The sequence below is a fragment of the Phoenix dactylifera genome, chromosome 4 (assembly GCF_009389715.1).
Source record: "Phoenix dactylifera cultivar Barhee BC4 chromosome 4, palm_55x_up_171113_PBpolish2nd_filt_p, whole genome shotgun sequence".
In the NCBI taxonomy this organism is placed as follows: domain Eukaryota; kingdom Viridiplantae; phylum Streptophyta; class Magnoliopsida; order Arecales; family Arecaceae; genus Phoenix; species Phoenix dactylifera.
The window spans coordinates 26,181,494-26,203,034 of record NC_052395.1 but is presented as its reverse complement, the minus strand read 5'-3'; the positions used below and the strand labels follow the sequence as shown (position 1 = coordinate 26,203,034).

Genomic DNA, 21,541 nt, shown 5'->3' with positions numbered 1-21,541 from the left:
GGATAAATTATACAAATCATATACAATTTGAGAACAATTGAATATGCTGGATGATTCTTTTTATGCAGGATGTAAGAAAAAAATCAAGCACAAATTAAAAATATTTTATTTTAGAATGTTATTACTATAATTAATTATTTAGCCACCAAGTTGGTCTTAGTAGATCCTATCAACTTTCACACCCCAAGGCACTTTTCCAGCAACAGAAATAAATTGTATTGTATTGATTTTTGCCAAATCCCCTAGAATGGATATACTAATACCTTCCATCCTACATCTCCAAATGCCTCAATGGAGAATAGAATTCCAACCAAAATATTTAATAGGCAATGGGCATCAGACTAGTCCTGTTACTGTGTTTTTTTTTTTTTTTTTTTTTTTTTTTTTTTTTTTTTTTTTGGTGGTGAAGAGAGCTACTGTTGTTTTTTTCATCAGGGAAATGTCTCAACGGCCACGATCTTCCGAACATGTGGTGCTAAAGCCCACACGGCCACACGTATTGAAGATGCCCAAATAGTTCATATTGGCACCTTAACCCTAACTCTTATTAGCCACTGGCATGCTGGCATGCTGCTGCCCACCACTTTAAGCAAAACTTAGGTTTTAGCCTTGCGCATGGCAATTCAACCTATAGATTTGTTGGTAAATTTTTAGGGTTTATTTGGATATTCTTGTGGGCATATCCAGTAGAAACTAGATTTGTCAACCTATCCAGCTTGCATCTTCTAAAAGATCGAAAATCCAGCCTAAATCGCAGCTGGTGGGCATGTAAGCCTGCACGAAGTAAAATGATCTATGAAAATATTTTCGGAAGGCATTGGATTGACATGAGCTATGCTTAAATGAACTTTCGAATCCATGGGTCCAACAAAAAATTCAGCTAGAATTCTCGCTGAATTTTTTAGGGCCACTGGGAGGCGGAAATGTTCTCGACTCACCCTACCAATTAACATGCGGAACTCCAAGATCTTTATATGGTGGTTGGACTTAACAAAAATAGTAGACTAAGTTTTATTCAGAAGAAAGGGCTCTCTCTCTCTTATCTCACTCCCTTCGCACCGTTATTTTCCTTATCTTGTCCCAAATTCTAGATTATATTTCCCCCCTTTTAACACTAGATTATGTTCTTGTTGAAGAGTATTTGGACCATACTCAAACCATCTTAGCCGAAAATCTCCATGGTGGCTTGCGTTCTTCTGTTCAACGATTACAGAGACATATTCTTTGATATTTATGTGAAGTTATTTAGAAATTTTTTGTATGAATCTTAGACTCTCCAACTTTTCCCTTTTTTTTCTTCAAGAAGAAAACTCTATCACTTCTTATTAGTACTAAAAATAAAAATTATTTGTCGCCACACAATTTGGTCAATTATTTAGAAAATTATTTTCTTATCAGTATGTATTCAAAGGCCCCGATCTGAGATTGTGAGCCGGAGGTCGCGGCAACCGTCGCATGCTCATAAAGAACTCTCTCTACAAGGATGTTAGGCATCTCAACATGATATCTTATACAAGCAACAGAATAAATTTAAATAATTAAAATTTAAATATTAATTTAAATAACAAAATTAAAAGTTTTACAAAATCAATAATATTTTAAAATTTTGTATCAATTCTAAAATAAAATCTAGTTTAAATAGAGATATCAAAAATCTTATCTCCAGTCACTCTCTCATGATAAATGTTCGAGTCAAGCTAATTCTTCGGATTTATATATATCATAATCTAATCAAAATATGCATACATAATATAAGATCATCAGTAAACAATATAACAATAGCCCGAAAATTATTATTCCAGATTACATATCTATTGTTTATTTAAAACATCACCTTATAAAATTCATAAATAATATATAAATTATTTACTAATTTATTCCATATAAAAATGATATTATATAAATAAATAAATCTAGAAAAGATAAATCATTGCTTATCTTGCAAGCGAAATCAAATAATAGGTTCAAATAATTTCGATAATTCCTCTTATAACCTAAAACTCCGGCGAGCGCTCAACTGAAATCTCTGATAGGCACTGTGAGTTATGACCGTTCGGAGTCAAGAGGAGAAAGAGAAGGTACCAACAATGGTCAAGCGGTAGTGGTCGGCAAAACCTGTTGGTGGTGAGGTGAAAGAGGTGCGAGGGTTTTTAAATAAGGCTCTATTCTTTTAGTTATTCTCTTACTTTAACTCTTACATTTGAACTGGTTAATTGGACTAGGCCTAGTTTCTTATTAGCTGAACTGAATATTTCATTTGTAGACTGGAGCCTAGTCCGTGCTTGCTTATGTGGTTGGACCTAATCTGGCATTAAGGAACATGACATAGCCTAGCCACCTGGGGATTTGGCAATTACCTTCTTCTGCACGTAATTTTGCCTAAATTTATTTAACTTGAAATAGATATGCCGTTGAAACCCGTGAGAGGGGTTCATTAGACTTGGATCAATGGTGGTTGTTAAATTGAAACGACCTGAACATTGACCTAAGAGGCTAAGCTATCCAGATCAGGTCAACATGCAGTCTTGGAGAAATTACATCCTCTCCAATGTGCACCACACCAATTGCGGACGCTTTGGGTTGCACCTAGGGGCACAAATTTGGAGCAGCTCTTTCAACATTATAACATCTTATTAAGAACTATTAACATTTAGATCAAAGCATCCTGCATGTTTATATGCTGAAAACGGTCAACGTTCGTTCTAAATCGCTGCAAGATATCTGCATTAATTCAAAGCAAACGAATAACATTAGTAATCACCACAAAAATTTTTGAAATCATGATTTGGTCTGCCAACCAGTGAGCCTAAGTTGTTGAAGAGGTCTGTTGGGGGGCGGATGGGGCAGGGACCAAGATACTCCCGTACTGCTTAAGAGCGGAAAGGGGTCGTGCTTATAAGGGGTTTGTTCCCTTCCCATAGTGAGGGCCCTTTTGGTAATGGGACTAGATTCCACATTACCTGCGCGAACCCTCCCGAGCGGACAATACATCACGATAGGGGCCGATCTTCGTTTTCCGTGGCCTCAACAGTTAGTGCTTTCATTGAGAGCCCCACCGAACCCTTCCTGCTGGGGCGGTACTGTTGGGGGATGGATGGGTCAGGGACCAAAATAGTCCCATGTTGCTTGAGAGCGGAAAGAGGTCGTGCTTATAAGGGGATTGTTCCCTTCCTAAAGTGATGACCCTTTTGGTAGCGGAACTAGATCCTGCATCGAAGGGATAAAACCGTGCGAGGGCGTAGTACCTGCGCGAACCCTCCCGAGTGGACAATACCTCACGATAGGGGCCGATCTTCGTTTTCCGTGACCTCAACAGTTAATGCTTTCATTGAGAGCCCCACCGAAACTCCCTCGCACGACCCTTCCTGCTGGGGCGGTACTGTTGAGGGGTGGATGGGGCAGGGACCAAACTAGTCCCATACTGCTTGAGAGCGGAAAGGGGTCGTGCTTATAAGGGGATTGTTCCCTTCCCAAAGTGAAGACCCTTTTGGTAGTGGGACTAGATCCTGCATCGAAGGGACAAAACCGTGCGAGAGTGTAGTACCTACACGGACCCCTTAGAGTGGACAATACCTCATGATGGGGGGCCGGCCTTCGTTTTCCATGACCTCGATAAGGTCATCAATATCGCTTTCAAATGGACCTTATGACTTTGGTGCAAAGCCTTAGAACCGAAGCAAGCACAACAACCTTGAAGTCCAACACGCTAAACGTTATTACCCGTAGTAGGTAACAAGCTATGGAAGGATTCATGTCACTTCCCACTTAATTCCTACTGACCCATTTGCTTTGCTGTATGACACCCTAAACAAATATCATTTTGTCTCGAAGTCATCCGTGTAGAGGAGGCCATCAAGCTCGTTAGGTATAGCAGTGACCAAAGAGACTTTGGAATATAGCAACAAGAGTCGCAACATCACCAAAGTCTCCACCGTCCTACAGGCTACAGGATCCCAAGCACAGGCACAGGCAGAATCAGGACCGGTTCAGAGACAAATCCAAGTCATCAATGGCAAGGTTGCTATCGGTCATCTGGTAAAGATAATGAAGAATAAATATTCAACAAATCATCCTCTAGATCTTTTCATCATTTCATCATATGCTGATGCAGCCACGCAATCTTAATCGACAAGGACATCACCATCACTTTGAAAAAAAACCTTTCCATGTCGGTAGTCGTAAAGCCACAAGAAACACGGTGACTTTACACTCCGTTATGAAAATTCGTTTTCTAAGGGAGAAAGAACTATGTATGAATTGAGCCCTTGTTCTTTATCTATTTCTTTTTTTTTTTTTTCTTTTAGGTACATTGATGGTTCACACTAGTTTCGCATGAGCACTGCCATCTGAATCAAAAGATAAAATACTCCATAAAGATAAAAGAACAGATACAAAGCAGATTCATAGAATATCTCCAGAATGATGAGCAGCAAGGGCGACTCAATCAGTAGCTCTGTTTGCCTTTCGGAACACATGCACAATTTAGAAGACATCATGCTCCCTCAGTAGCCGCTGAATGTCTATTTCAACCTTAAAATTTTAAAAAATGTATTAAATAATTGCAATTTTTTATATATTTTTATGGAAAATAGAGAAATTGTAACCCCATACTTTATAAAAACTGCGCAACTTGAACAATAGCATAGTAGTTGTACATCTATTTATAATTTTTTAAATTTTATGTAGAAAATTAGTAAATTACACAAACACCTAATATTATTGTGAAAATCCTAGAGCCTATTTGATACTACTCTTGTTTCCATTTTTGTTTTGAAAAATCCAAAAAATAAATTAAACAAAAAGATATTTATGATAAAATCTTTTTATTTTTTTTAACTACTTGTAAAACATTCAGAGATTTTTGGAAGCAAAGATTTAGTACTTTAAAAAAAAAAAAATCGAGAAGGAAAACAAAAGAAACAGAAATTTTGTAAAAATCTCGTTAGTTTTTGTATAGTAATGGAAATACAAAAACAACAATAAAAAATAATCCAGCAACAAAAGAAGGTCGGATTCCAAAGGCTCCTGGTTAAGCATGGAGAGGAAAAGATCTGGGGGAAGGTTGGCGCCGACCGCCAACTCAGCAGAAAAAACGCTGCCGGGTGGATCCCGCAAACTATAAATATCAGCTCCGTCCGCTGTATCCGCGCATCAAAGAGGATCCACCGCCGGGCTGCCTTCCGCCGCCGGGCTGCCTTCAGCCGCCGGGCTGCCTTCCGCCGCCGGGCTGCCTTCCGCCGCCGGGCTGCCTTCCGCCGCCTTTGTTCGCTTCTTCATTCTCTACCCCTTCCCCACTTCGCATTTACCGCGTCGCTAAACCCTTCCTCTCTGCCCCACTTTTTCCCACCCAAAACCAAAAACCGCCTCCTTTTTTTATCTCCTTTTATTCTCGCCTCTTCCTCTGAAAACTACGTGCTGCCAGCGATCCGCCCGCCTACCTCTGCCCACCATCCCTTCAACACCAGCCAAAACCCTTGGAAAGATCTCTCCTTGGCTTCTTGATCCGCATGACGCATCCTTGGCCGGTCTGAGGGGGGTGCAGACTGGGAGCGGGGGAGAGCGATGGCTGTGAAGGCGATGGGGACGTGGGTTGGGGGGTTCTGCCGGACAGGGCGGGGAGATCTTGGAAGTAGGAGGTCTGATGCCGTTGCGGCAGCGGGTCCGAATTGGAGGTTGGAGGTGTCGAGAGCCGAAGGGAGGTCGGAATGCGCGGGAGTCTGCGCGAAGCCTGTGGAGGGCGTGAAGCCTGTGGAGGATGTGAAGCCTGTCGAAGATGAGGACTTGTCATCAGCGCCTCCTTCATCAGAGGTCAATGAAGGGGCGGGGAATAGGGGTGCAGAGCAGCAGCCCAGGAAGTTGAACAGGGATCTCCCAAGTGGGTTCTTGGTTTGGAATTTAGAACTTCCCTTTTTTCTTTTCTTATTTTGTGTCTTGTGATTGTTTTTTGGTATTCATGACTAGCCTGGAGTTTTTCTTATTTATTAGATACTCTCTGATTGTGAATTTTGCTTGGATGTTTTAACCAAGTATCGATTTTAATTCTTGGAATTTATCCGTAGAATGCAGTTCAATATGTACAAAGTGATGAAGCTTTGCATGTTCTTTGACAGGCCAACTCATGATCTATTAAGGGGAAAAAGTTTTTAGACATTAATTTTTTGTTGTGAAATTCAACTTATCCTCAAAAACGAGGAAAAGTTGCAACTTCATATAAAGTTTCAAATTATGATGTTCATAGTCTTTTCTCTTCCCATACTTCCCTCTGGCAACCAAAAGTATCCAGGAATATCTCTGTTTGGTCACAGTAAAAAGACAAGTCTTCATTAACTCCAGCAATTAATACGAATTCGGAAGTGTAAAACATTAAAGAACACCGTTGGTGTTGATATTGTCATCATCCTGTAGGCATGATCAATTTCCTGATAGGCAACTTGATGATTGTGGGTGCCATAGTAGCAACTAGAAATATCCTAGCTGGAGAATTTTCAGATATTTACCTAACTGGCATGGCTATGGGCTCTCGATGCAGGGACCAGTGTTCCTATAAATGCTAGCTCTGGGCCACGGATTCTAAATGTGCTAATGAGTTGCTTACAATATCAGTTAGAATGACACAAAAAGGAAAGGAAGGAAACACTCAATGCTCTTTTGTATACATGCAATTGGTTGCCTATAGATTTTTCTTTTATGATATTAGCCAACACTTAGTTTCTTTGTGCTATAATAAATGGGACCCCTACTTCTTTCAAAATAAATGTCTGATTGTGCAAATAGAACCTTTATATCAATCATACCATCCACTAAATTCGAACATATATGAGTTACTTACCATTTCATTCAAGGTTTTAAATACATGGGCCTAAAGTTAGGTGACCGCAGATGCTTCACCAATGTTTCATCAACAAACTAGAACTCAGTGTCCTTGCCTATGATTTAAAACATTAATCTTGGTTTTGTCGATTGGCAAGCTGTTAAAAGAACTGCATATCAATGATGGCACATGCTGTTTTACTGAAGAATCACCATCTGTCCATTTTGATTCTTTGAGATCTAATTTACATTTGAAGTGCTTTTCAGAAGTTCAATCATCCATTTCCTTTAACCTTAAAACTCCTGATATGCCAAATTATTCTTTCACTTGAAAAGTAGCAGTACTTCTAACTCTCCTAATCGTTCTTGCCTGTTTTGATAATCCTGTGCAATCCAGCAGGATTCATGAGATTGGCAACCTCAGATCGGAGAGAAGGAGAGAGGGAGAGGGTGAGGCTTGGTGGGGGAGAGGCCCGAATAGTACAGGGAGGAAAAATTGCCTCTGCAGGTCTTTCTTTTTCCCCTACGGGAAACCCAGTTGACATGGGGGGCCAGGCCATGCCTCATGTTATCTAATAGTAGAAATTCTGTTTCCAATCCCAAGGATCCAGCAGGATTTTCCAAACAGGCCCTTACTATTTAACTTTTTCCTGAAATCTGCCTCTAAGAGCTTTGTTGTTTCCTGCGGAAGTTGTCCTCAGATAATTGCTTTAGTAAAAGTCAAAATTGTTTTATAGTACTATTGTAACTTTTTTTTTATTTCTATTTTCGTGCCATTGTGAACTTACCTGCCAACATTCTGGTCTGATATTTCTGCGCACTGGCCCATACAATGCAGTTAAAAGTTGACCATATAAATATGGTATTCATGTGCATACTCAACTATAAATTAACACATACAAAACTCATGACATTTATGAATACATATCAATCTTCTTATCATCCTTTGTCACTCTGAACTTGAATACCTGCTCTCTGTTTTAATACAAAGTTATTATTTTTCCCCATGTCCTTTAATGTTCAAAATGGTTGCTTTATGCATCTTAAATATGCTGCTAGAGTTATAAAAGATTATAATTTTTAATATTCAACTAGTATTTGGCACATTGAATGGTCATTAGAGGAAGCATCATTGATTGTGCTCCTCCAAGAATCTTTTTAGGAGGTGACATGAAGCAGACTCCTATAAAGATATGCGCTCCATGCTTACTAGTCCTTCTTTTTTGTTACTGCAGGATTTCTTATATTGGTGATATAGGGTTCAGAGCTTCACTTAAAAAGGCCTCAGAGTCCAACGCATCCAGCCTCAGCGTGCCAGACTCTAAGGCTTTCATGTTACATGTTACAGATATTTTCAGAAAAATTTCATCGATTTAATATGTTTAATCCAAGCAAATGCCTGAACTAAAGACTATTCCTTAGCGATCAAGTAGTTTCTAGGAACTTATTTCCAACAAAAGTGGTAAACTATAGGCATGCTGAAAAAAGTTTGTTTAATGCTTGTTACTTCATACTTCCAGGTATACGTTTATTGGTGCTTTTCAAGCTTGTGAAACATAAACCTGCCTTTTTTTAGATATCAATTAGGATTTACCAACTATTACGGAGAACAATAGGACTGCTAGAAATAGGAAGCAGTGCTGTCTTTGAAATTCATTGAGATTACTCCTTGAAAAGAAATAAATTATACATTAGCATGGATACTATAAAAAATATAGCCAAACTGTAAGCAGGACAAAAGGTCCTTTTCAATTAATTGGAAGGTTAGGCTGAACAAACAAGAGCATCTCATTCTAATGCAAGTAAGAGATAGTTTGAATAATTCAAATACTTTTTACTTATTCCACTTAGGTTTCCTTACCCCACCACACGGTGTTTTACACTTCATGAGGGTCACTCATTTCTAACATTGCAGTTGCGAGGAATTCTGTATAGGTGTACCAATTCTTAGTGCGCCAGTGTAAAATCTAAAATCCTTCCATAGATCATTTTTTTATGCTAGGTTGAGCTCTGAAGAAATAATCTTGATGGGATAATTCAAAAAGGGTTTACTTGAGTGACAAATCACCAAAAATGAGGGATACAATATACTTAAATCAATCACAACTGCATGTGGTTTATGACCTCATTCGATATAGAAATTTTAGGCTATCCAGCATCATGATTAGGGAATATCAAGATTGGACATCTAGACTGCCATATAGATGTCTTGTAGAATAAACTGCACTCGTTTGTTTGTTTAAACTTACAGCTACCTAAATTCACTGTTGCCAATGTTATCGTTTGTTTTGGTACATTTCGCATAAATAAATTAAAGATTGTATAGCTTATGATACTGATCAAGTAGTGTTGTAATTTGAATTACTTTATGATAGTTTATCAAGTTGGTTTTGGTGTATTTTGCTATTTAAGTACAGTATTTAATATATTGCAACTTATTTGCTATTATCTTTAATAATTTAGCATATGAATAAGTGTTTTCTGTTGTTTTCTCTTTTTTTGCAATTTTTACAGTTATGACTCATTTAATTCAATCCTTTTAGCATTCTGATTATAGGTTTCCCACGGATATGCAATCATATCATGCATATCTAAATATCACATTTAGGGAGGTGAACTCGACAATATTGTGATTTAAACCTTTGGTGGGAATCTTAATATAAATACATACACATGGGCTTGGCAAACACGTCCACCTCATAAAGTAAGTTACGACATTTATTTTCAAGTAAGTAATCTGGAATCACCGTTTTGTCTAGACCTTGAGATATTGCATTTAAAGCGGCATTTTTTTAATTCTTAAAAGTTAACCAATACATTCATGTTTAAACTCATTTAATGACAATTGATCTTTTTATGCTCCTATTTGGAAATGCTAAGGTTATTAGTTCATTTAATTTTTTGGCTACTATGATTTTTTCTTTCCTTCTTTGCCTGCTCAAAACTCATTAGATTCAATCTATGCATGTTTTAGCTGTGTACATCATGATTGATGGCGTGAATTCAATTTTTATTCCCTATCATGTGTTTTAGCACAATAAAACAATTAATGCCGTCTAATTGTGCACAAGTTTGATTTATAGTTAGGAGACAACTCAAATGTAAGATTTGTTAGTTTCTAGACATTTTCAGCAGGGTAGATTAAGATCAACAGTGTTCATTTCCAATAGTATGACCCATCATTGATTTTGAGTTGTTAAATCTCTTATTAAATACTTAGTTTTTAGTGTGTGCTAAAGTGGATGCTGAAATAAACATTTGCATAATTTTCAATTTATATAAAGCTTAGTTTGGTTGTAGTTTTATTGAAATACTTGGACAAAAGCAGTATTGTCAAAGGTGCTCCAGGCACTCGCCTAGGTGCTCAGGTGAGATCTGGAAGTCCCTGAGTGCCTCAATAGTTCCCAGGCAAGGCAAGTTTACTAAAACAATGCCTAGGCGAGTGCTTGGGACAAAGCAGGAGGCTTTGAGATAAGCACTTCTCCAATATCAGGTAGTATTCTTCCTTTCTTTTTTGCCCATTCTTTTAGACCTTTATTAGTTTTGAGGCTCATTTAGTCTGTAAGAGTCTTTGTGAATAAAGAATTACTCTAGGATGTTTAATGATTTCCTTTTTTGTGCTATGTTCTATTTAGGAACATTAAACATGTTTTGGGAAGTGGTGTTTTGTCATCATGTTTGAATTTTGAAGCTACTAAAGGATGTCCAATGGTTTATTTTTGCTGACTTAGACTTACATTTAAAATATGATATGGGAAGTGGAGTTTGGATATGATGTTTCTAAAGATGTGAAACATGATATCTAATGTACATGACAATTATGATTTTTGATATTGAAACTGGAACAACTAATCTTATAATGCTTGTATTGTTTGAGATAAATATAATATATATATCTAACACATTTTTGAACCCTTTTTTAAATCAGTGCCTTGCTCTCTTTAGGTGAGTGCCTTTTTAACGCCTAGTCTCTTAGGCAATGCAAGGATCATGTCGCCATAAGGGCACCTACTGATTTTGACAATCTTGGACAAAAGTTGAAAATAGATATAGGTGTTTGGGCTAATTCTTGAAATTTCCATTTGATTTTATCTTGAAATCAAGATTCTTCAAGTTTTACCACCTTTGCTTATATTAATAGTTACTCTCTTAAAATTGCAGAACCATTATCTTTAACTGATCTAACTGTTTCTAGCCATGGATCTAATGTGCGTGTAGCATATCAGGTATAACTCTTAGTTGCCTGATCATGTTCTATGTTTTTGTATTTGGGTAGCATCTTCAGCAAATCATGCACAATATTCTTATTATGGTTTATAATTTAATTCAGGGTTCTCCGGGTGCATTCAGTGAGGCAGCTGCCCTCAAAGCATACCCACAGTGTGTAGCTGTGCCCTGTGAACAGTTTGAAGTTGCATTCAAGGTTCAAAACAAACATTTTTCAGATCATTTAAATTTATCAATCTTCGAACTACTACCATGTTAAGCTGATTTTGTAACTGGCAGGCTGTTGAACTTTGGCTAGTTGATAAAGCAGTTCTTCCAATTGAGAATTCTGTAGGCGGAAGTATTCATAGGAACTATGACTTGCTTCTCTGCCACAGGCTGCACATTGTGGGTGAGGTGCAAATGGCTGTTAATCACTGCCTTATGGCTCTGCCAGGCGTGAAAAAGGAGGAGCTAAAACGTGTTTTAAGCCACCCACAGGTTGATTTTTTACTCAACTTATTGTCAAAATGCCTCAGTCTTTAGAATTCAATCTAACTCCTTATCACTTGCAGGCGCTTGCTCAGTGTGAGATTGCATTGGGCAAGTTAGGTGTTATTCGAGAAAGCATTGATGATACTGCTCTCGCTGCTCAGGTAGTTCCTTTCAACCAATCAATACAACCTTGTAGAGTAGATTTCGCTAAAACTGGACCAGTTTCTTGAAAACTTGCTTTGGATATGGAACTTTGAGTATTTAGAGATGTCCCCGTTATTCCCAATAAGATTGCCCGATAACAGATTGCTTCGTCCAAAGCATGCCCTGCTCATTCCGCTCACATTAATTTTTTTTATGCATTTATTTTAGTCAATGGTAACCACAAATATTCCCTCTTTTTTTAAAAAAAAACTTATGGAGTTCTTTTTCAGCTTGTAGCCTCAAATGGTCTAAAGGATGCTGGAGCAATTGCAAGTGCCCGAGCTGCAGAAATATATGGGCTTAGGATAGTTGAAGAAATGATTCAGGCAGTGAATCTTCTTTTTACTAATTACCATTTTACCTGCGTGCACATTTATTTTTCTTAGTTCTCTTTAAGAAGATGACACTATAATTATCATGATTAGCATCGTGTTCATATGATTTTAATAATGTTCAACTCAAAACATGAAAATATTGGACTATATAGCATTCATGTACTCTAGATTGATACTTAGATGTTTTTACTCTGCTCTTCTTGTAAGCTTTAGTTAAATTGTGTCAGTTCATTCTTTCAATCATAGATTGGAGCTACTACTAAGTTTTATTTCTGCATTTTTTTCTCAATTAGTCATTTCTTTTTTGTTTCCTTCAGGAGCCCTTTCAGTCCTTTTTCGTTCCAGTGCTATCCTATTTTATCTGGATCCTTTGTTTAGCTTAAGCATGTGCACCCGAGTAGAGATGGTACCTGTATGACACTTTAGTATGGTTCCACGAGAAGGAATTTTTAAGTTACTAAAAGAATTTAACACTTACATACCCACAAAGGCACCCAATACAGTTATGCAAGGCCATGTAACATAGGTGCTACTGTTTCTGGTATGATTGTCTATTTTGATATGTTGTGTTGATGATGGCAGGATACCTCCGACAACATTACTCGTTTTCTTATTTTGGCCAGGGAGCCTATAATTCCAAGAACAGATAGGCCCTTTAAGGTATATGCCATTTTGTTCAAATACAATGTTATGGAAGGAATGAAGAGACAATTTTTACTAATCTTTTCAGACAAGTGTTGTCTTCACTCTTGAAGAAGGTCCTGGAGTATTATTTAAAGCCTTGGCGGTCTTTGCACTAAGGAGTATTAATCTGACAAAGGTATCTGACATAGAATTTGACATTGTCACGTTCAGTATGATTAAGTTTTTTTTTATTGAAATCATGACAATTTTGTTAGTGCAACCACAGATTGAAAGCAGGCCCCAAAGAAAGCGACCTTTAAGGGTGGTTGACGATTCAAATTATGGTACTGCAAAGTAAGTATTGCTATTTTATTGTGCTGCTTGTAATTCTATGGTACTTACCTTTGGCGATCTCATTCGCATGTGACATTTTGCTATCTATTTTTATCCTGTAAGAAACTTCTGTTATTAGAAGAACTACTGTAGCTCATCCTTTGTAGTTACATTTCTCCATGCAACCCAAGTGACAATTTTTGTTCTTAGGTACTTTGATTATCTTTTCTACATTGATTTTGAAGCATCAATGGCCGAGCCCCGTGCACAAAATGCCTTGTCTCACCTGCAGGTTGGAAGTCTATTATCTTTGACCATTTATCTTTTATTATGTTTTTTGATGTATAAATTATACTGAATGCTTAAATATGCAAAAATACCTTCTTCTTCTTGATAACATTTTAATACCTTGCTGAAAATGCTCGATATCTTTATGAGCAAGGAGTTCGTCAACTTATATAACAATTGCTATATTAAAAAAAGATATGCTTGCAGTGATGGAACATATACTTCTTTCTACAGTCCTACTAGGTTCTATTCAATAAGTTTATCTAGGAATAGCGAGCAGCATGGAATGCCAAACCAGGCTGAACCGGGTGGTTTGGCCCGTACCGTGCCGACCGGTTGGAAACCGGGTCGGCTTGGCATTTGGATTTGGTTCTGGCCCCGAACTAGTCGAAACCGGCCTCGAACCGACCGGAACCGACCGGTTCTGTTCGAACTCAGTGCGAACCGGTCTGAGTCGACCCAATTCTGAACCGGCCTCCTCTCTTTTGGTTTGTGTGGTGTTATAATATTGTTGGGAAGGCCCAAGGAGGCCTTTCAACAACATTTATAAGCGGCCGTTCGGCCTTTCCGCCTTTCCTCCTCACCAGGTCAAAAATCATACCAATTCAGTACTTCAAAAGAAAGATCCAAGCCTAAGTTGTGTTTCCTCTTTTCTATCTCATTTTTTTATTTTTTAGGAGGCTTGAAAAAATAGCTCAAAAATTGCAAAATAAAGAGAGATCATGCCAAAATTTTTTATTTAGGCTTAATTTTATTATATGATATAGATCTATGGATGATTTTTGGATTATATATAATTTTAAAAAAATTAAAAATATATTTTTGGATTAAAAAATAAAAATATAAATATTAAAAAAATTGTAAAATCAGAATCATATTTAGGGGAATACAAGCTACTCTCCAGCAAAATTTGGTCTTCATTTATTCAAGTTTTGATGCGATCATACGCACAGCGGTCTAGGCTTAAGTTTAGAAAAAATTGAGAAATAAGTAGCTTTCGATGCATGCCCAAAGGCCTATATATATATATATATATATATATATATAGCATCCATTGTTAGGTTCTACATGGATCTGAGCTGAAATTATTTTTTAAAAATATTTATATTTAAAAATTATTTTTAAATTCAAAAAATAATTAAAAATATATAAATAATACCAAAAAATATAAAAAAACTAGTAGTACGTATTACATAATTAAGAAGTAATTTTTGAAGTAGAAAACATATTTTTATGAATTTATGATTTTTAAACATATCTTTAAATTTAAAATTTATTAAAAATATATAAATAAATAAATAAATAAATAAATAGTATTATAATCAGATATATTTTTTGATAAAAAATTATCTCCATCGTAATAAAATTTTGCTATTTTAAAATAATTGATAAATTGATGTAGTTGGCAAACCTGCAGGAATAGTCATCAAGAAAAAAAGCCATAGCGTGACATTGGTTGAAATCATTAGTAAATGCTCTTAGGTCAGCACCATTGGAAGTGCAATTGGTGCAACACAGAGTTCAAAAAATGAGGAGTAACCAAATTAAAGCAGCACTTAGCTGGTGGTTACTCCGACGTATCTATGTGCCAGAAATGTCCACAAGATTCGACAGTTGATGAAGAAGCACTTAGCTAATTTTAGAGTAGCGAAAAGGAGAATTTCCAAGAAGGCGGAGATGAACCGTCGAGCGACAGTGCCACCTTCCTATCAATCTAAAGAGTTAGAGGAGGCGTCTGCTCCAGATGACCAGAGTTTAGGAGGATGTCCTCATCTAGAAAGGCTGTCAGTAGAGGCGGTGGCCATATTGCATCTATGCTGAAGGCTTTTGGTAGCAAAAAAAAATCATCCAAAGAGATTCCACCAGAAATAGAAATTCATGATTTAGATCCACGTCTTTCTCAGCAGAGATTTGAAACAGCAGAGGGTTGACTCAATGCTGAAGAAGAATATATGGTGAGCTATTGGATCCTGATTCCACTTCAACCATATCCTAGTGAATATGGCAGATAATACGTATTATAGATGTGTCATTTTTGTCATAGAGGCTGCCGGTCCCGATATAGATCCTTCAGGCTTGAAGGACATCTACGGTAAGCTTCTTGACAGTAATAAGAAGCTACAGAAATGAATTGCCTCATACAAAAACAAGTAGCCCGCATATGACTGATAGTGATGTGTGATGGATCAGTTCTACCAAGCGAAGCATTACCAACTTTCTGATATATTATAATACGAAGACTTTCTTCCATAAGTTGGTTGATGCTTCTGATCAGGTACACGATGCTACGTACGTCCTCAAACTAATGGTGGAGGTGATTAATCAGGTAAGAGAAAAGAATGTCGTGTATATCATCACTGATAATGGGCCACAATATAAGGCTGCCGAAGAGATTTTGAAGGAGCGGCGACTACATATTTTCTGAACTCCATATGTTGCACATTGTATTGACCTCATGTTGATGGGTATTGCAAAAATTTGTAGGCTACAACAGGCAGTGGAGACAGCTCAAACCATTACCAGATATATTTATAGCCATACGTGGGTACTTTCACTCATAAGGAGGTATCCAAGGTGAGAGATCTTGAGATCAGGAGTCACATGGTTTGCTACCAAATACGTTGTACTTGATAGCCTTCTTGAGAAGAAAGCAGTCCTACGTCAGATGTTTGTCAGTCTCGAGTGACAGAAAAGTAGATATGCGATGGCTGGCACTGAAGAAAGCATTGTCGAGGACTTGGTAACGAAGCAGACATTTTGGCAGCAGGCCACTGCTTTAGTGAAGGCTATCAGACCATTGTATGAGTGCTTCGAGCTGCGGATAACGAAGAGATACCCCGCGATGGGCTTTCTGTATCACATGATGGAGAGAGCAAAAACTTAGATCATCGAGGCAGATCCGATGCATGGAGTACAGCAACATCATTGAGTGGCAGTGGGACTACCAAATGAGTAGGAACTCGCATCTAGCAGGTAAGCAAGAACATTGAAAATTAGACTGTTCCTGTACTTGTACAATTTTATTAAGACAATAATGAACTCTATTTGCAAAATACTATCTAAGCTTGAGGTTCAGTACACCGTAGCTGGAATCGATATGGATAATGAATTTTTGGTTGCTCTGCATAATATGATTTATAAGATGGAGCCTAATCCAGAAGTCACGATCCTATGTCTAAAAGAGAAAAGTTAACTTAAGTGACATGTATACGTTAACTGATATCTTCTATTATTAACATAGTACATGGGAGGAAGTTGATCCTATTATCGGATGGCTTGTATACAGATCAAGTATATAGGAGGAAGTTGAGCTTAAATATACAGATTCGATCCATAGTGCTTTTGTTGATGACGAGGATGATCCTATAATCGGATGGCTTGTGGGCCAGCAGTAGGAGCCGTAGCTTGATGAGCGAGAATCGCCTCTACGACCGTTCAATTTCGTAACCAGTGAGGCTAGGGTCGATGCAGGGCAATGGGTAGAGAGCAATATTCCATGCATCCTTCCAGCTGATCAGTCACATCTATAGAGTAGCTAATCACCACATGACTCCTTGTTCGAGACATCCTCTCAGAGAAATGATCGAGAAATGCTTAGATGAGGCCACTATGCTATCCGGTCGACTCGATCAAGACGATGATATACATCCTTCGAACATAGGCAAGCAGAGGGGCACAAAGGGTAAGAAGGCTGCCCAGCGCACAAAAAAAAAAAACAAAAGGCACCTGTAGCCCCAATAGAGAGTGTCGAGGAGTCAAATCACTCAGATTCAGAGACCAGGAGCAGCAGTTTTGATAGTCATGGATTTGCTGGCCAGAAAGGCAGCGGAGGATAGGAGACCACCGTTTGTGAGACACAGCCGCAGGGTAATCTTCGATTTATCGATGAATCATAGTTTACTCATGCTACACAGAATAGAAACCACGATGCACGATCTAGTGGAGCCTGACTGGGCTCCTTGAGGTCATTCAGCAAGACACGATGCAATTGCAGATGATCTCGCACATGGAGTAGAATTTATAGACGTATCAAGTTCCGAGTCGTATATTAGATCCTATTATCCGCAGCCACATGCAACCTATGACCCATACAGATACGTATATGGATATGGTGCGTTTGAGGCATCTTCCGGTGGCTACTATCCTACGCAATTTGGAGCATCTTAGGGGTCGAATTTTGCTGCCGATTTATTCGGATGGGCCCCTTCACAGTCGTTTCATCAGCCAGTTTATCAGCCAGAGGATATCTCTCAGAGCCAGAGTTTCAGCGAGAGATCCGAGAGTGCTTATAACTCGGAGCGTGTTCCTTATGGGGTGAACATACCAGACTAAAACGCCATTTGGTTAGAAGGGTGGGCTAATGTGCCTCCTGACTATGCTAATGATTCGGACATCTACGAGAGGCATCGCCACTCAACTCGATTTTAGATATCGGTATGTAGTACTTTAAATATATGTGATTAGTTGTATTATTTTATAATTTTTACCTCACTACTTGATTTGAGGATATTTAATGTTGTTCCTTGTAGCATGCAACATCTCACTAATCATTTTATAATTTGTATCATTTTAAAACAATAAGATGTATCATTTAGGTTAAACCGAAATCATAAAAATATCAAAAAATATCAAAAAGCATTATATTAGACTTAAAATCATTAAAAAAGTTCAAAAAGAGTAATTACCAATTAAAGCAACTTGAAATACTCCAAAAAAAATGGGCGTGCCGGTACAGAACCGTCACGCCCTACCGTACCGACACGGTATGGTACTGAAGTAGTACCAAACCATACCGGCCGCCGACCGGTATGGATCCCGGTCCCGGTTCGGCTAACTTTAGTGAGCAGTACCACCGTACTCATTTTTTTTTATTTTCCTCGAACCAATCTCCTTCCTTGGTAGATAGTGTATCAAATTGAATCACAATGCAATTCCATCATTTCTTGTATCATATCTGGACCGTTCATCATAATTTATAGTACCATGTGTTTCATGTGCATCACATGTGATAGATTCACAACCATCCATAAAATCATGTGCTATGTTGTTCACTTAAATAAATGATGGCAAATTATGTGACAGAGACTGTCCATCAGATAAATCTATTAGTTAGATACATGGCATACCAGTCATATGCATTGAAATGCCAAAAGATAATTTTAGTTATGAGAGCTGTTCTGTTATCTTTTATTCATTTCACACCCCCATGGTGTTATGATTTCATAAAAAAATTTGCTAGCACCGCCCTAGTAGAAAATACTGATTTTGCCTCCGTTTTTGCTCTTTTAAATTTCAGTTAGTTTGAGATGTGGATCATCTAGATTATTGATTGTAGTTACAGCAAGCATTCATGACTTGTCTAAAATAAACAAGATAGGGTGCTTTTGATGCCAAACGGAAGGCAAAATGACACTTTGCTACAACATAGGTGATCCTCTAAACTAATCAATGGCCAAGGTCCGGTAAGTCAACCTAATAGGCTAGTTCAGCAGACCAAATTCCCCACCACCTCAGCCTCCATAGGCCAAGCAGCTGATGGGTTATTGACCTTAAAGAAGTCTACATACCACCTGCTTCACTCCACCACTAATACACAAAGGATCCTACTAAGGCCTCTAAGTCCCTCCAAATAGTCCAGCAAGCATATTGGACAAATGTGCAAATATCAAATTCCCCTTCACCACCTCAAACAATTGTTTGGCACCTCCACCTTAGGATTCAAGCTTCCTTCAGTGCAATACCAACTTGAGGACAAAGTTTACCATCAAAGGCTGGATGATATAAAACTTTTTTGGTTGGAGGCTTCCAAAGTGTAGTGAAGTACCTGCTGCCCACTAGTAAAAACTATGCTGCATTCACCATGTGATCCTTGCAAATAGAACAGGCTACACCTAATGCCTCAAGCACAATTCATTTTGCTCTTAGGGGCTTTTATGCAGGGTCACAACTTGTGATGGCAAGTTGGTAACTCACTGGTCCTTTCCCTGTAAGGCTATTACTGCTAAGCCTGATGTTAAGAGATGCTCAACTATATCTGAAGAAGGGAAAAACTTTGCAAACAAAAAGGGAATCCATCACAACCCTTAAAAGTGATCACTCTTTAGTCAGTAACAGAAAGGCTATCAAGAAGAAGTCTTTTATTTGTTACTGGCAGGGGGCCCATCTGACCATGCTATACAAGCACCAAGCTAGATCACTCTGTCCAAAACCCTCTGACATTATTGACGGACATTGACATTATCTACTTTCCAGCTATCAGACAACACAAAAACACGTGCATGCGCGCACGCACACACAGAGAGACCCATTTGTATTGTGGGTGCTTGGGATTTTGGTAGATTTTTTGTTCTAAGATATATGAATACATTTACCACATTTTTTTTTACATTTACCGAAATCCATATTTGATATCTCCAGTTGACTCTTAAATATCTCTTGCTTCTAATAATTTCTACTCACTGATTCAGTTAGTTCATTCGTGCTGTAAGGCTACTCTTCTGTAAGTAGACTGTCTCTAGCGAAACAGTTCTCTAGGAAGAAGGAAGTACTTCACAATTATTGGCATCTAAGGATAATGACCCATGCAAATGTTGATTACTTGGCAACTTGTTGGAGTTTCCATGTAACTTGGAGTGATAGCAGTCATCTGTTGGCGGAATAAAGATATAGCACAAATATAGGGCACATGGAATATGTGAAGTTCTTATATTTGAGAATTACGTCATAGATTTCTAGTTCACTATTCTGAGTGTATCATCTATGATAATAAGGCAACAACTGATAGTACTCAGAGAATAGTTCAAAGGAGCATATGGAAGTAAATTCTTTCCCCTTGTTTTCATCATTTCAATTCAAAATTAATTAAATGATGTTTCAGTATATTTAAAACTAGATTGGAAGTATGTGCTGTCCATAAGTAACTTTAATTTTGAGTGTGCATGGATTGTATCTGATGACGAATTTTTACATTGGTTCTATACAAGCACCCTTTGATTTGGTGTCATGCTTCAGTTTGCATTTGCATTTCTACTCTAGAAACTTAAAAGCAACATTGCTCTTAAAGTCTTGTATCCAACTAATGTGTTTATCAATAGCCTTTAATCTCAAATAGTGAAATTCTTGCATGTTATGATGAAGATTGATGCAAACTTGCTACTGGAAACGTTTGTTTGGTATAATGACTTGAAACTTGTATCTAGGCAATTTCTATGTGCATCCATCTCGTTTTTATAGCATTCTCTATTACCTTTTCTTAATTAGTTTGTAGTATTGTGTGGACAGCAATCATGAAGAATCTTTTAATTTGTTTCAATTTAGTATATTTAGTTAATTATGTGGTTCATTCAATATTCAGAATGTCCATGAAACAGTGGTTAGTTATGAGAATCTCTATGCTTATTTACCTAGATTTTCATGTCATTGTACTTCTAACACGGTTTTGGTTGGTAATTCATTGTTTCTTCCATCTCCACTTGAAACATGATTGTGCTTATGTAGGAATTTGCAACATTCCTTCGAGTTCTCGGCTGTTATCCGATGGACACATCTCTGTAAACATCTGGAGACTACTTTGTGGACATATGCCCTCTCTATATCGCTGTGTTGGGCCCAGACAAAGTCAATCCGTACCCAAATTCTTTACTGCTAGGCTTTACCCTAGAGGTTGAGCAAGGGGACTCTAGTAGCAGCTATGAACCGCGCAAGAGCATCCGACTGCAACATCTTTCCTCTTTCTGAGTTCAGCTCGAGATTTTGTGAGCGGATCATTCAGCTTCATCAACACTTGTATAATTATTTTTGAAACTTACTATACCTCCTTGATGCAGCAACCCCCCTCGAGAAGACTAAGCAGCTGATTGGCCAATCATTGGCTTGAACTTGTTCACAGGACTGCTGAGATACTTCTCAAATTTATCATCTTTTTCGCTTTCCATTCATTTACCTTCAATCATAGGTATTATGAAAACTTAAAGAGACACTTATAAATGTGCTATGACACAAGTTTCATTAATTTATTATTCTTGAACCTGCATATTGAAATTCTATGGCGTGCTGTTGTTACTTATGTTGATGCACATCATGCATGCCTCTGGTTGGTGCATTTTGTTACTCTGATATATGTCAACTAGAAGTTCTTAGTTGGTCGGAATTCATGTCCCACTTGCTGACATGTTCAAGCTGAGAGAGGAATGGAAGGTATCATGAGCTTGGAGGCTCATGTTGTTATTACTGCGACTGAACAATAG

The 21,541-nt window shown here is 37.9% G+C and overlaps 1 protein-coding gene across 2 annotated transcripts; it reads left to right on the top strand.

Annotated features, from left to right (window-relative positions):
• Positions 1 to 5,047: 5,047 nt before the first annotated feature.
• On the top strand, positions 5,048 to 21,338 carry LOC103717615 (arogenate dehydratase/prephenate dehydratase 1, chloroplastic-like). 2 transcript variants are annotated; one of them, XM_008806073.4, is made up of 11 exons: positions 5,048 to 5,875; positions 10,972 to 11,036; positions 11,141 to 11,233; positions 11,317 to 11,517; positions 11,604 to 11,672; positions 11,946 to 12,041; positions 12,633 to 12,710; positions 12,781 to 12,870; positions 12,961 to 13,028; positions 13,218 to 13,299; positions 20,793 to 21,338. In XM_008806073.4, exons 1-11 carry the CDS (start codon positions 5,563 to 5,565, stop codon positions 20,847 to 20,849), a joined length of 1,212 nt encoding a protein of 403 aa, XP_008804295.1. In that variant the 5' UTR covers positions 5,048 to 5,562; the 3' UTR covers positions 20,850 to 21,338. The 2 variants fall into 2 exon arrangements, with proteins under 2 accessions (XP_008804295.1, XP_008804294.1); XM_008806072.4 differs by having other exon boundaries at positions 5,051 to 5,875; positions 11,592 to 11,672.
• The last annotated feature ends 203 nt before the right edge of the window (positions 21,339 to 21,541 follow it).

Bases quoted from the DNA above. Each gene is read 5' to 3' on its own strand.
- LOC103717615 (XM_008806072.4), top strand. From the start codon at position 5,563: ATGGCTGTGAAGGCGATGGGGACGTGGGTTGGGGGGTTCTGCCGGACA. The intron at 11,673-11,945 runs GTAGTTCCTTTC...GTTCTTTTTCAG, and splicing joins ATACTGCTCTCGCTGCTCAG to CTTGTAGCCTCAAATGGTCT. The intron at 12,711-12,780 runs GTATATGCCATT...TAATCTTTTCAG, and splicing joins GAACAGATAGGCCCTTTAAG to ACAAGTGTTGTCTTCACTCT.